General features: G+C 46.9%; 1 protein-coding gene across 4 annotated transcripts in view; it reads right to left on the bottom strand.

Annotated features, from left to right (window-relative positions):
- The window catches only part of PHAF1 (phagophore assembly factor 1), a 37,626-nt gene that overhangs the window by 11,708 nt on the left and 12,746 nt on the right, over nt 1–13,172 (bottom strand). For all 4 annotated transcript variants that reach the window (XM_011757920.3, XM_011757923.3, XM_024795938.2 and 1 more), the window contains 6 exons: nt 11,609–11,692; nt 6,594–6,637; nt 5,411–5,490; nt 5,025–5,119; nt 3,322–3,419; nt 3,120–3,232 (listed from right to left, as the gene is read on the bottom strand). In XM_011757920.3, coding sequence (XP_011756222.1) covers nt 3,120–3,232; nt 3,322–3,419; nt 5,025–5,119; nt 5,411–5,490; nt 6,594–6,637; nt 11,609–11,692 — 514 coding nt within the window. The remainder of the gene's footprint in view (nt 1–3,119; nt 3,233–3,321; nt 3,420–5,024; nt 5,120–5,410; nt 5,491–6,593; nt 6,638–11,608; nt 11,693–13,172) is intronic.

Genomic DNA, 13,172 nt, shown 5'->3' with positions numbered 1-13,172 from the left:
CTCATGCTGGGCGCGGTGGCTCACACCTGTAATCCCAGCACTTTGGGAGGCTGAGGCGGACAGATCACTTGATGTCAGGAGTTTGAAACTAGCCTGGTCAATATGGTGCAACCCCATCTCTACTAAAAATACAGAAACTAGCCTGGCGTGGTGGTACACGTCTGTAATCCCAGATACTTGGGAGGCTGAGGCATGAGAATTGCTTGAACCCAGAAGGTAGAGGTTGCAGTGAGCTGAGATCGTGCCACTGTACTCTAGCCTCAAAAAATAACAACGACAACAACAAAAAACCCCAAAACCACAGCTCAAGTGTGATACTCCTTTAAGTAGCTGTTCTGTGTTGGCTAGAAAAATCACATTTTAAGAAATTCTTAACCTGGAGGTTGTGAACTATCTAATCATTCACAGAAGTGGGCTCAGAGTTTATATACCAGATTCTTAATAATTAAGACCCATTTGGGAGGCTGAGGTGGGAGGACTGCTTAAGGCTAGGAGTTTGAGACCAGCCTGGGCAACACAGGGAGACCACATGTCTACAAAAAAATAGAATTAACTGAGTGTGGTGGTGATGTGTGCCTGTAGTCCCAGTTTCTTTGGAGGCTGAGGCAGGAGGATTCCTTGTACCCAGGAGTTAAAGGCTGCACTTAGCTATGATGGTGCCACCACATTCCAGTTTGGGTGACAGCGGGAGACCATGTCTCAAATAAAGAAAAAAGCAGCAAAAAAACCCCCCAAAAAAACAAAAAAAAAAACCCAATGCCTCAGAGACTGATGCAGGAAAACAAATGCTGGTTGGTTAGGCTATGAGCTCCATGAAGGTTCTCAGCTATCTTTATGGGAACAAACTCCACACTGAAGCTCCCAGTCCCGTTAAGCACAATTCACAACCAAAAGCAGCCGACATTGGCCAGGCATGGGAAAGTCACAAAATGAGGCATGGATCCTGGAGGGACCAGCTACTGAAGGTGACAACTCTTTTTTTCTTTTTTTTGTAAGATGAGGTTTCGCTCTTGTTGCCCAGGCTAGAGTGCAATGGCGCTATCTCGGCTCACTGCAACCTCCGCCTTCCAGGTTCAAGCGATTCTCCCATCTCAGCCTTCTGAGTAGCTGGGATTACAGGCACGCATTACCACGCTTGGCTAATTTTTGTATTTTTAGTAGATGGGGTTTCATCATATTGGTCAGGCTGGTCTTGAACTCCTGACCTCAGGTAATCCGCCTGCCTTGGCCACCCAAAGTGCTGGGATTACAGGCATGAGCCACCACGCTTGGCCAACTCTGTCTTTTCGTTGTTGTTGTTGTTGCTCATGGTTGGCAAAACTCTTGACAAAGTGTGGCCAAACCACAATTCAACAAGTCCCGTCTGCTTGCCTACGTTGAGAACTTAGCATTAAGGGTAGAAAAAGGGAGCCAGGCATGGTGGTGCGTGCCTGTAGCCTACTCAGGAGGTTAAGGCAGGATTGTTTGAGTCCAGGAGTTCAAGGCCACAGTATTCCACTGCAGCACACAGGCCTCGGCAATACAGGGAGAAAAGCTGGGTGTAGCGGCTTGCACCTGTAATCCCAGCACTTTGGAAAGCCAAGGAGGGAGGATTGATTGAGCCCGGGAGTTCAAGACCATTCTGGGTAACACAGAAAGACCCATCTCTACATGCACAAAAATTAACTGGGCATGGTAGCACATACCTATGGTCCTAGCTACTTGGGAGGCTTAGGTGAGATCACTTGAGCCCAGGAGTTTTGAGGCTGCAGTAAGCTATGATCACACCACTGCACTACAGCCTGGATGACAGAATGAGACCATCTCTTTTAAAACAAAACAAAACAAAAGGTAGAAAAAAGGGGAGAGCTGGCCAGGTGCAGTGGCTCATGCCTGTAATCCAGCACTTTGGGAGGCCGAGGCGGGTGGATCATGAGATCAGGAGTTCGAGACCAGACCAACATGGTGAAACCCCGTCTCTACTAAAAATACAAAAATTAGCTGGGTGTGGTAATGCGCGCCTGTAATCCTAGCTACTTGGAAGGCTGAGGCAGGAGAATTGCTTGAATCTGGGAGGCAGAGGTTGCAGTGAGCTGAGATCGCACCACTGCACTCCAGCCTCAGCGACAGAGCAAGACACTGTCTCAAAAAAAAGAAAAAAAAGAAAAAGGGGAGGCCGGGCGCGGTGGCTCAAGCCTGTAATCCCAGCACTTTGGGAGGCCGAGACGGGCGGATCACGAGGTCGGGAGATCGAGACCATCCTGGCTAACACGGTGAAACCCCGTCTCTACTAAAAAAATACAAAAAACTAGCCGGGCGAGGTGGCGGGCGCCTGTAGTCCCAGCTACTCGGGAGGCTGAGGCAGGAGAATGGCGTGAACCCGGGAGGCGGAGCTTGCAGTGAGCTGAGATCCGGCCACTGCACTCCAGCCTGGGCGACAGAGCGAGACTCTGTCTCAAAAAAAAAAAAAAAAAAAGAAAAAGGGGAGAGTAGTAGCACTGCAACCCACAGGATGCATCTTCAGGAAACATTTGGGAACTGCCACGAAGCTATATAAGCACACAGCAGGCCTATGTGCATGCTGAGAAAAGCAGTGCTGTTGCTTATTAAGATTTGCTAATTAAAAACTATGTCCAGTCCCTTGATAAAACTAAACAAAAGCTTTAACCATAAACATCTGCATAATTTGCCTTCTACCAACTATGTGGCAATGGACTGAATGCTTTTGTTCCCCTAAAATTCATATGTTGAAATCCTAACCCCCAAAGTGATGGTATTAGGAGGGGAGGGCTTTGGGAGGTGATTACATTATGGAAGCAGAGACCTCAGGATTGAGATCAGTGCCATTACAAAACAGACTCCACGGAGTTAGCTAGCCCCTTGCACCATATGAGGAAGTCTCTTCTATGAACTAGACTGCAGGTGCATCCAGATACTGAATCTGCCAGTGCTTTGATCTTGGACTTCCCAGCCTCCAGAACTGTAAGAAATACATTTCTGTTGTTTAGCAGCCACTCAGTTTATGGTATTTTGTTACAGCAGCCTGAATGGACTAAGACACATCCTAAATACATGGGATTTTAGACTGTCTCAACATAGGTATAATGGGGAATGTACCAACCTCAAAGCCAGTCACTGACCTGCAGCAAGTAGCCGAAGTCGTAAACCTGCAGGTCCAGTTCCATCTCGAAGAACATCTACACTCTCAGCATACACATTGCCCAGGAAACAGCTCAGAGGCATTATGGGAGCCCTGGGGACAGGCACAGAATGAGCAGAGGCTTGGTTCTTTCTCCTAGGCAGCCCAGGCCTTAGCATGAAACTCATGCTCCTTACACTTACTTGGTATCCTGTAGGCTGTTGCCACTGTAGATATACATTCGTTTTACAGTTGCTCCATGGGGTATCTGGAGAGAAGCCAGGCCATGGGCAAAATTGGGCTGCAAACAAAGGTCAAGAGTTTTACTTAGGGCACTACAGGTCATGGGACTCAGGCTCTGGTCTTCCCTGTCACTCATGGTCTTCAAGAGCTGCTCAGGTCAAAGGGTCAAAGCACATCCTCAAATCTGGCTCTCTGGCTCTGGGTCAGTAAACTCCCCAAAACCATGCAAGTCCACCTTTAATTCTGCTTGGTTTTCCTTTCCTTTTCTTTTTTTTTTTTTTTTTGAGACAGAGTCTCACTCTGTTGCCCAGGCTGGAGTACAGTGGCATGATCTCAGCTCACTGCAACCTCCACCTCCCGAGTTCAAGTGATTCTCCTGCCTCAGCTTCCCGAGTAGCTAGGACTATAAGCATGCACCACCACAACCGGCTAATTTTTTGAGATGGAGTCTTGCTCTGTCACCTAGGCTAGAGTGCAGTGGCACAATCTCGGCTCACTGCAAGCTCCGCCTCCCAGGTTCATGCCATTCTCCTGCCTCAGCCTCCTGAGTAGCTGGGACTACAGACGCCCACTACCATGCCCAGCTAATTTTTTTGTATTTTTAGTAGAGACAGAGTTTCACCATGTTAGCCAGGATGGTCTCGATCTCCTGACCTCATGATCCGCCCACTTCGGCCTCCCAAAGTGCTGGGATTACAGGCGTGAGCCACTGTGCCCGGCCTTTTTTTTTTTTTTTTTTTTTTTTTAAATATTTTTGGTAGAGACAGGGTTTCACCATGTTGGCCAAGCTGGTCTCCAACTCCTGACCTCAAGTGATCCTCCCGCCTTGGCCTCCCAAAGTGCTGAGATTACAAGCGTGAGCCACCACACCCGGTCAGTTTTCCTTTTCTTCATAGGGGAAAATGCAGAAATGCTTCCTTAATTAAAATAAGCATTATGAGGCCGGGCGCGGTGGCTCAAGCCTGTAATCCCAGCACTTTGGGAGGCCGAGACGGGCGGATCACGAGGTCAGGAGATCGAGACCATCCTGGCTAACACAATGAAACCCCGTCTCTACTAAAAATACAAAAAAATTAGCCGGGCGAGGTGGCGGGCGCCTGTAGTCCCAGCTACTTGGGAGGCTGAGGCAGGAGAATGGCGTAAACCCGGGAGGCGGAGCTTGCAGTGAGCCGAGATAGCGCCACTGCACTCCAGCCTGGGCGACAGAGCGAGACTCCGTCTCAAAAAAAAAAAAAAAAAAAAAAAAAAGCATTATGAAAGCTTATCATTTTCACAGCCCTAAGAATGAATGAAATATCTGCAAAAATAAAGGTAATTGAAAATCCAGAGGATGAAATCTCCAGATTCTAGGTAACCAGGAAAACTGCTGATTAGGAGTTTGAAAATAAGGAATGAATGAACTTATCTCTGAAAAGTGAGCCTGACCTCACTCCATGGTGGCAAATATCCTCTTCCTGGGAATGCCAGCCTGAGCATTGTTCTTCCTCTGTCAGTCCCACCCACTCTGCCCCTTCCTTGTCCCGTAAAGAGCTCAAATACATGGAAACCAAAGAAAGTCTGCCTATCTAATACCCACTCCTCTATCCCCATCCCATGACACCGTCTGCTGAGCCATACCACACAGACACTGGGCAACAAACACCAGGGGACAGGAAGGGCTAACCTCATACTTTGGAGCCTCGGTCCATGAGTCTAACTGAAAAGAGAAAGACAGTCCTCTGAAGTTGAGATGGAAGAGCTGCTCAGCGGAGTTGTACACTGTTGGGGGTGGGGGAGAAGAAAATAACATGGTTGACTGGCATCTGAAATGGCTAACATAAACCAGCCTGGCAGGGAGTGATGACTGACAACACCTTCCTTGTGGCTTGTTTCTGAACTGACCTACTGAGTTGAAAACAAGGGGGAGGATCTTTCCTTCACACCCAAGTACCAACCCCACAATCCTATGGGAGCCTGACTCCAGCAAGTGGGGTGGGATGGCACTACTGGGCAGGTTTATTGCTATGAACTGCCACTGATGACCAGAGGAATCAGATGGACTTGGCTTACCTCCAGGATGGGTTGCGCCAAAAGACTGGTCAATCTGTTCAATGGTAGGAGCTATGGCCTGAGAATTAAAATGCACGCCACTGAAAAACAAAAATATTTTTTAATACTAGGCTTCACAAGATGGGCTCACAGATCATGTGAGATGATAGTAGCTGGGAGAGTTATTTTTAAGATGCAGGCAGGTGAGTCTCTAATTATATCAAAATACAAAGTTTAATTAGAGAACTTTTAAATAAGAGAATGAGGTCAGAAGAAGGTCAATTCTCATGAGGCTGATACACACAGTTGATCCTCTGGGGCTTTAAGACACCAGTGACTCTTAAGAAGAGGGTAGAGAAGAGAAGCCACCAGACTCTGAGGTATGAAAGCCCCAGTAAAACTAAAAGACAACCAGAACCTGCAGGGGCCAGTGGTACCACACATTTGCTTGTCTACTCCTCTATCAGCAAAACTGCCTGAGCCTGCCCCAGGAATCAGGTCCTCTTCACACCCTCAAAAAGGGAAAGGGAAGCCAGTTAAGGAGACTTACTGAAAGGAGTATTCTATTGCTTGAACCCAGGAGGCAGAGGCTGCAGTGAGCCGAGATGGCGCCACTGCACTCCAGCCTGGGCGACAGAGAGAGACTCCGTCTCAAAAAAAAAAAAAAAAGAAAGGAGTATTCTAGATTTTTAGATGGGGCATGCTGCCTTGCCATAATGGGGGATCAACAACTTTGGATTGTGCATGTCATTCCCGCTGTAATTCTAAAAAGTACATTAGAGCTCTAAAATGGTGGTCTCTTTGGCATTCTCTTCAGCATAGGATTTGGAGTCAGACCTATCTGGTTTGTACCACCTCTATTACTCATGAAAACATGAAAAGAGGTGATAAGAGAGGCTGTCAGGGGGAGGGCAGCTATGACCGAGGAGATTCTCATATCACCTCTGAGCTGAGGTCTGGCTTTGTTGAGTGGATTAAGTTAGATGACATATACGTGAAGTGTTAAACACATCACGTATTCTTAATGAGGTTTACTTCTCTTCTCCAGGAAACTGAGCAGGCTTGAAGGTTGCCTCAGGAAATCATGGCACCAGGCTATAATTCACATCTGTGACAGATGTGAATCTTTACTAACTTAACGAAGGTAGTATATATGGACTGTCTATACCAAGTGTGACATATACCAGCAGGGGAGAAAACTTACCAATATTTTAACTTTACTTTAGTCAAATCATACACTTCGATCACCTAAAAAAAAGTTTAAGAGTTGTCAATGCTCTGAAGGTGATGAGAGACTAAAAACAATTAAAAATACATTTATAGAATAACTAGTAAAAAAAAAAAATCTATTACTAATAGAAATTTTATGGAAACACTGCATGTTGTCTTTTGTTCTCATTTAAAATTTTTAAAAAAACTTTTTGTAGAGATAGAATCCTAGCAAAACTAAAAGACTATGTTGCCCAGGCTGGTCTCAAACTCCTGGGTTCATATGATTCTCCTGTTTTAGCCTTCCAAAGTGCTGGGATTACAAGCATGAGCCACCACGACAGTCCTTTGTTCTCATTTTGAAACTGAGGAGAAAACACACAGCATAACCTCCTCGCCCTCTCCTAGTGGACTGCTCAACAGATGTCCATGGATGCTCTGGGTCAAGGCTCTTACATGCAATCCACTCCTGGGTCAGGCTGGAGCACACACCACCCTATAGGACAATGATCTCTTCCACAGACATGAAGCTTGTTAAGGCTCTGCTTTGGACACTAAGCTCCCTTCCTCCCATCTCATACTTTGCTGCATTTTAAAACCCAGGTCAGGTTGCTTTTGAAAATAGCTTATTTTCGCTGGGCACAGTGGCTCACGCCTGTAATCCTAGCACTTTGGGAGGCCCAGGTGGGTGGATCACATGAGGTCAGGAGTTCCAGACCAGCCTGACCAACATGGTGAAACCCTGTCTCTACTAAAAATACAAAAATGAGCTGGGTATGGTGGCACACGCCTGTAATCCCAGCTACTCAGGAGGCTGAGGCAGGAGAACTGCTTGAACCCGAGAGTTGGAGCTTGCAGTGAGCCGAGATCACACCACTTGCCCTCCAGCCTGTGCGACAGAGTGAGATGGATGGATGGATGGATGGAAGGATGGCAGGGAGGGAGGGAGGGAGGGAGGGAGGGAGGAAGGAAGGAAGCTTATTTTGAAGTTGATTTTGTTTACAAAACAAAAAGATGGAGGGGGAGGTCTATCCCGTTAGAAAGCAAGCCATAGTATTTGTCACACAAGTGTGACAGTATTCAGTTATGTCCCTGATGAAGAGGATCTGGTTGAAACAAGAAAGCCTCAGGACCTTTGTGAAGCTTGCTCTTTAACGGGTTCAGCCTCAGATGAAATTCAAAGAACTCAGGGCAGGGCAGAGATAAAGGAAAAGGCATCACCTAACACTCCGCCATCAGTGGTGCCAAGTAATAAGCACTATGAAGTCCTCCATGCAATGGTGTCAAGGGTTTGGCAGCCAGCAGCACAAGTAGGGGCTCAGAGCACCATCTACCATCCTCCAGCTGGGAGGTTTGGCTCTCATTGTGGAGACACAAGCAGAGCTGGCTCAATATGTTTGTCCTGCCAATCTGACCCTGATTGTAGAAGAGGCTGTGGGGCATTGTATGCAGGACTATCTGGCACTGCCACAGAAACTGAGACATAATAGATAGTAGGTTCACTTTTGGCCAGAGACCCTATCCGTAACTTTATTTAGAGACCACAACACTGAACCAAATTGGAAACTTCTTGCCTACAATGTAGCTCTTTTGATCCTATATGCTAGAAAGAACTGCTCCCTCTGCTAGGCCATCACAGCACTGGAATGAACCCTTTCCTCCCTACTTGTGTATTCTATTAACTGGTCCACTAAGTTAAGCCCCTTGAGGGACTCATTAATTTGCATAGGGAAGGTGTTCAATTCATGTTAGGCAATTCTGCCTGGTGTGAAGCTTGAAAGCATGAAAAGAAGTGCCAGAAGGGGCTGTGGAAGGAAGGGCAGGGGAACAGCTATGATTCAGAAGATAGCCACTGTTCCCTTCAGAATATCTGGGCATGGGAGTATACCATGCCAAACTGGCATGCCATTTTACTGAGGCTCGTCTAGCAGAGGGCCTCTACCTTCAGCCAGAAGGCTCATAGCAGGCGCAGGCACTCACCTCCCTCACTTCTATCCCTACAGCTGGCCAATCATCCCCCAAAGCTTCCCACCACCCGCCCTGTGCAAGTGAGACTGCACGATATTCCTCCTGTATCACTGGCACCCCACCTGCCAACAGCCATATGGATCCAACACATATAGGTGCTTCGACCCTGCCTGATCAACAGGAAAAGAGTGGACCAGAGCTAATCACAGGGCACGAAGCAGTACTTGTGGCAATGGACCCAGAGTGCTGGCCACCCTGGAGTCCTTCATGTCACCAGGAGCATGAATAAGCAGATTTCATCTCTTGGAGCTTGCTGCACTACAGGGACAAGCCCCTGGGAAGGTTAAAACCCATAATTTTCCACCTCTGGGCTACAGAAGCTCCTGATTTCCCCAGAGGGGATGAGATGTGGCAGCAGCCAAGATAAAAATGGAAAAGACAGGCCGGGCGCGGTGGCTCAAGCCTGTAATCCCAGCACTTTGGGAGGCCGAGATGGGCGGATCACGAGGTCAGGAGATCGAGACCATCCTGGCTAACACGGTGAAACCCCGTCTCTACTAAGAAATACAAAAAATAGCCGGGCGAGGTGGCAGCGCCTGTAGTCCCAGCTACTCGGGAGGCTGAGGCCGGAGAATGGCGTGAACCCGGGAGGCGGAGCTTGCAGTGAGCTGAGATCCGGCCACTGCACTCCAGCCTGGGCTACAGAGCGAGACTCCGTCTCAAAAAAAAAAAAAAAAAAAAAAAAAAAAAAAAAAAAAAAAAAAAAAAATGGAAAAGACAGGTGGCTGTAAAGGTTGTGACTTATAAAGCCTCATTCCACAGGGCTGTCTCTCTTAGGCTTGAGGCAGGGGGTGGGGAGCAACTGTAGGAGGCAGCATCAGAAGAGGCGGATTCTCAAGGTGTTGGATGGAAGGGCAGGAAGACAGGTCAGGTCACGCTGGTGCCAACCAAAAACATCTGGGTGATTACTTGCTCAGTTTCCAGAAGACTCAGGCAGGACCCCAGTCTCTCCTTCATGGGGATCCCACAGAAAGCAGAAGAGGATTGCCGGTTCGATTTTATCTCCTTTCCTATCCAAAGGTACTTCCCATTCCTCACACTTCTGTACATTTCTTCAGCTTTTCTCATTTATTTCCCAGACCCATCAACAGAGCCTAAGTGGTCAGCTACCACATATTGTCAATATTGAGTTAAAAGCCTGGCATCAGGTAGCCTACTTATCCTCTCTGTCCCTCGGTTGTCTTGCTAGTAAACAGTTCCTACTCACAGGTGTGTTAGGATTAAATTAGAAAATGCGTGTGAAACACCCAGCCATGTGCCTAGTATGTATACTAAGCACTCACTAAACATATGACATTGTCTTCACCATGCTGTGATTCTATGGGCTGCTGGCCATCCCTTTTGTTGCCCATTTAGGTTACTTCCAGCTTCTCATTACCATGAAATGCCATTACCTTCCCCCAGTGTTTCTGGGTTACATTTTCTAAAGTGGACTTTTACCAAGTCAAAGGGAAATGACTACTTGTAAAGGCATTTCCATGTTACTAGATTAATTTCCCCCCAATTAGTGATTATGCCATATTGATGATCATCCTCTGCCCTTTCCCAGTGTGGAACTTCTGGCCATGAAGACAGGATAGAATGAGGAATTCTAATTCCACATACTGATTTTCTTTCCACATTCTGTTTTCTCTCCTTAGCAGTTCACTTGTGACATGGATGATGAGAACTGGGAAGTACCCAAGTCTTTTGGAAAGGCTACTCCGTAACCCAAGGACAACAACTCTGGCATGCCACTGCCCAGGGCCCATTCAACCTCATGACTTTGAGGCATGACTCTGGTGTCACATGACTAACCTGTGAGGCCCAGGCATTTATAAACAGAGTATATATAAACAGACTGGGCTGGGTACGGTGGCTCACGCCTGTAATCCCAACACTTTGGGAGGCCAAGGCAGGTGGATCACGAGGTCAAGAGATCGAGACCAGCCTGGCCAACATGGTGAAACCCTGTCTCTACGAAAAACACAAAAAATTAGCCGAGCGTGTTGGCACGCACCTGTAGTCCCAGCTACTCAGGAGGCTGAGGCAGGAGAATTGCTTAAACCTGGGAGGCAGAGGTTGTAGTGAGCCAAGATTGCCCCACTGCATGCCAGCCTGGGCAACAGAGCGAGACTCTGTCTCAAAAAAAAAAAAAAAAAAAAGACTGGGCTGGGCACGGGGGCTCATGCCTGTAATCCCAGCACTTTGGGAGGCTGAGGCGGGCAGATCACAAGGTCAAGAGTTCGAGACCAGCCTGGTCAACATGGTGAAACCCCGTCTCTACTAAAAATACAAAAAATTAGCCAGGTGTGGTGGTGTGCACCTGTAGTCCCAGTTACTCAGAAGGCTGAGGCAGAAGATTGCTTGAACCCAGGAGGTGGAGGTTGCAGTGAGCCAAGATTGAGCCACTGCACTCCAGCCTGGGTGAAAGAGCTAGACCTCATCTCAAACAAAACAAAATAAAACAAAAAAATAGACTGGACTGAAACAGGTATTAGCAAATTGCACTCAAATGCCAATTAAGATAGCCCCACATATTAGTAAGTTGTTTTATTACATTTCCTCCTCAGGGTTAAAGAATCAACTCATTGCTGGTGGTGTTAACCCAAGCCCCAGCATTCTAGGAAGAACAGTTTCCATTTTCTAACCAAGTTACAGTGTTTGACAAAAGAATAAAGTAAAACTATCTTGTTTTCCTGGACATGAAAGCCCCTTCCCCACAGCATGTTTCCCAAATCTTCAACACTCTTTCACCTTCCCCTCTGGAGCCTGGGAAAGCAGCTCTTCCCAGCCTCTTTTTGACCATCCCAACCACTTCCATTTTCCCTCTTTTTAGGGGAACGGGCACAGCTTCAGTTCCCTACATTGTAGTGATCTCTGAACTAAAGAAGTCCACACCTACTTATAAGTTTTTGAAACATCTCACAATAGCACATACTAATCAGCTCCAGAAAGACTGGCCCAGCTGGACATGAAACATTAGTTGTCATTTATAGTTACCTTAAGTCTCTGATTGAAAGCATCAAACAGTAGTTTGATCCCGTCCTGAGTCAGGTTAAGAATGAGGTCATGGCTTAGAGGAGACTACAAAACAAAAATAAAACACATTCTGAGTAACTGATTTATTCACCGAACACCTACTGAAAGCCTTACAATATAAATGCAACACACAGGGAATATCTAAGTGCAGGCAGTCCCTCTCTCCTCCAGCTAATGATGCTTGGAAACCAGAAAAAAACTGCTGCATGAATACATGGTGTTTTTTTACTTCTAGCCTGCAGCTGCTGTTTCTTAATATCGGATGAAAAGAGCCTCTCCCTTCTGGGCTTGAGTAAAAATACCTGGGAAAAGGGACAAAGTTATATGAGTATACAGGTCATTTTCCTTTCAGGATCCAGGGTCCACATATGCGGTATGAAGTTCATTGCCATCGAACCTACAGAGCAGTTGGTGAGGAATACACGTCATGTGAAAAAGCCTAGTCCAGGATCTAAACTCAGTAGATACTGCTTACGCCTATCAGCTGAACCTACATCCATTCACACTCGGGCTGTTCGTACCATCCACAGGCAACACATTTTTATTCTTTGATGGTTTAGATCAAATTCTAGGACAAAGAAATATACTGTGATCTGATTATGAGATGACCCTCTTATCCCTCTTCTCTCTCCCACCAACCTCCCATCCCATTTCATATGTGCTTCTTCCTGAAAAGCCTAAATCTAAGATCTAAAGAGTCACATTTCTGCATTTGCCCCCTCTGAATCCTGGGGGAGGGGAGTAGCAGAACAAAGCAGTGAATAGAACCCTGGTGACCTTAGGTAACTCTCCAAACTTCTCTAAGCTCTGGTTTCTTCATAGGAATACCTTCATCCCTTCCCTCCAGGGTTGCTAGGAGGACAGAGACAGTAGGTCAGAAAACACCTAGCCCAATACCGAGCACACAGCACTCTCCTCTTGTGCCTGCCCCATCTGCGTCTTTCTGGTCCAATTCAATTAATTCAAGGATTCAATGTCTGAAGATTCTCCACAGCCCTGATCGAGGCTGCCCAATAGTAGAAAGAAAAACACCATCTAAAACCCCACCCTTCTTTAACACATAGCTGCTCAAAATATTTAGTTTCTTTCTTTTTTTTTTTTTTTTAGATGGAGTATTGCTCTGTTGCCCAGGCTGGAGTGCAGTGGTACAATCTCACTCACTGCAAGTTCCGCCTCCTGGGTTCACGCCATTCTCCTGCCTCCGCCGCCTGAGTAGCTGAGACTACAGGCGCCCGCCACCACGGCCAGCTAATTTTTTTGTATTTTTAGTAGAGACGGGGTTTCACTGTGTTAGCCAGGATGGTCTCGATCTCATGACCTCGTGATCCACCTGCCTCGGCCTCCCAAAGTGCTGGGATTACAGGTGTGAGCCACTGCGCCCAGCCAAAAGTTTAGTTTCTTTATAGAGCTTCTCAAGTTAGACAAAGTGAATGATGGAGATATGGCTATCAGAGACAAAGACACAGGCTGGAAGGCCACAAGTCACTGCTGGTGTTGGCCTTATTGGAGAAATTCTCTCCTAAGA

The sequence above is a fragment of the Macaca nemestrina genome, chromosome 18 (genome assembly GCF_043159975.1).
Source record: "Macaca nemestrina isolate mMacNem1 chromosome 18, mMacNem.hap1, whole genome shotgun sequence".
NCBI lineage: Eukaryota > Metazoa > Chordata > Mammalia > Primates > Cercopithecidae > Macaca > Macaca nemestrina.
This window is presented reverse-complemented; position numbering and strand designations above follow the sequence as displayed.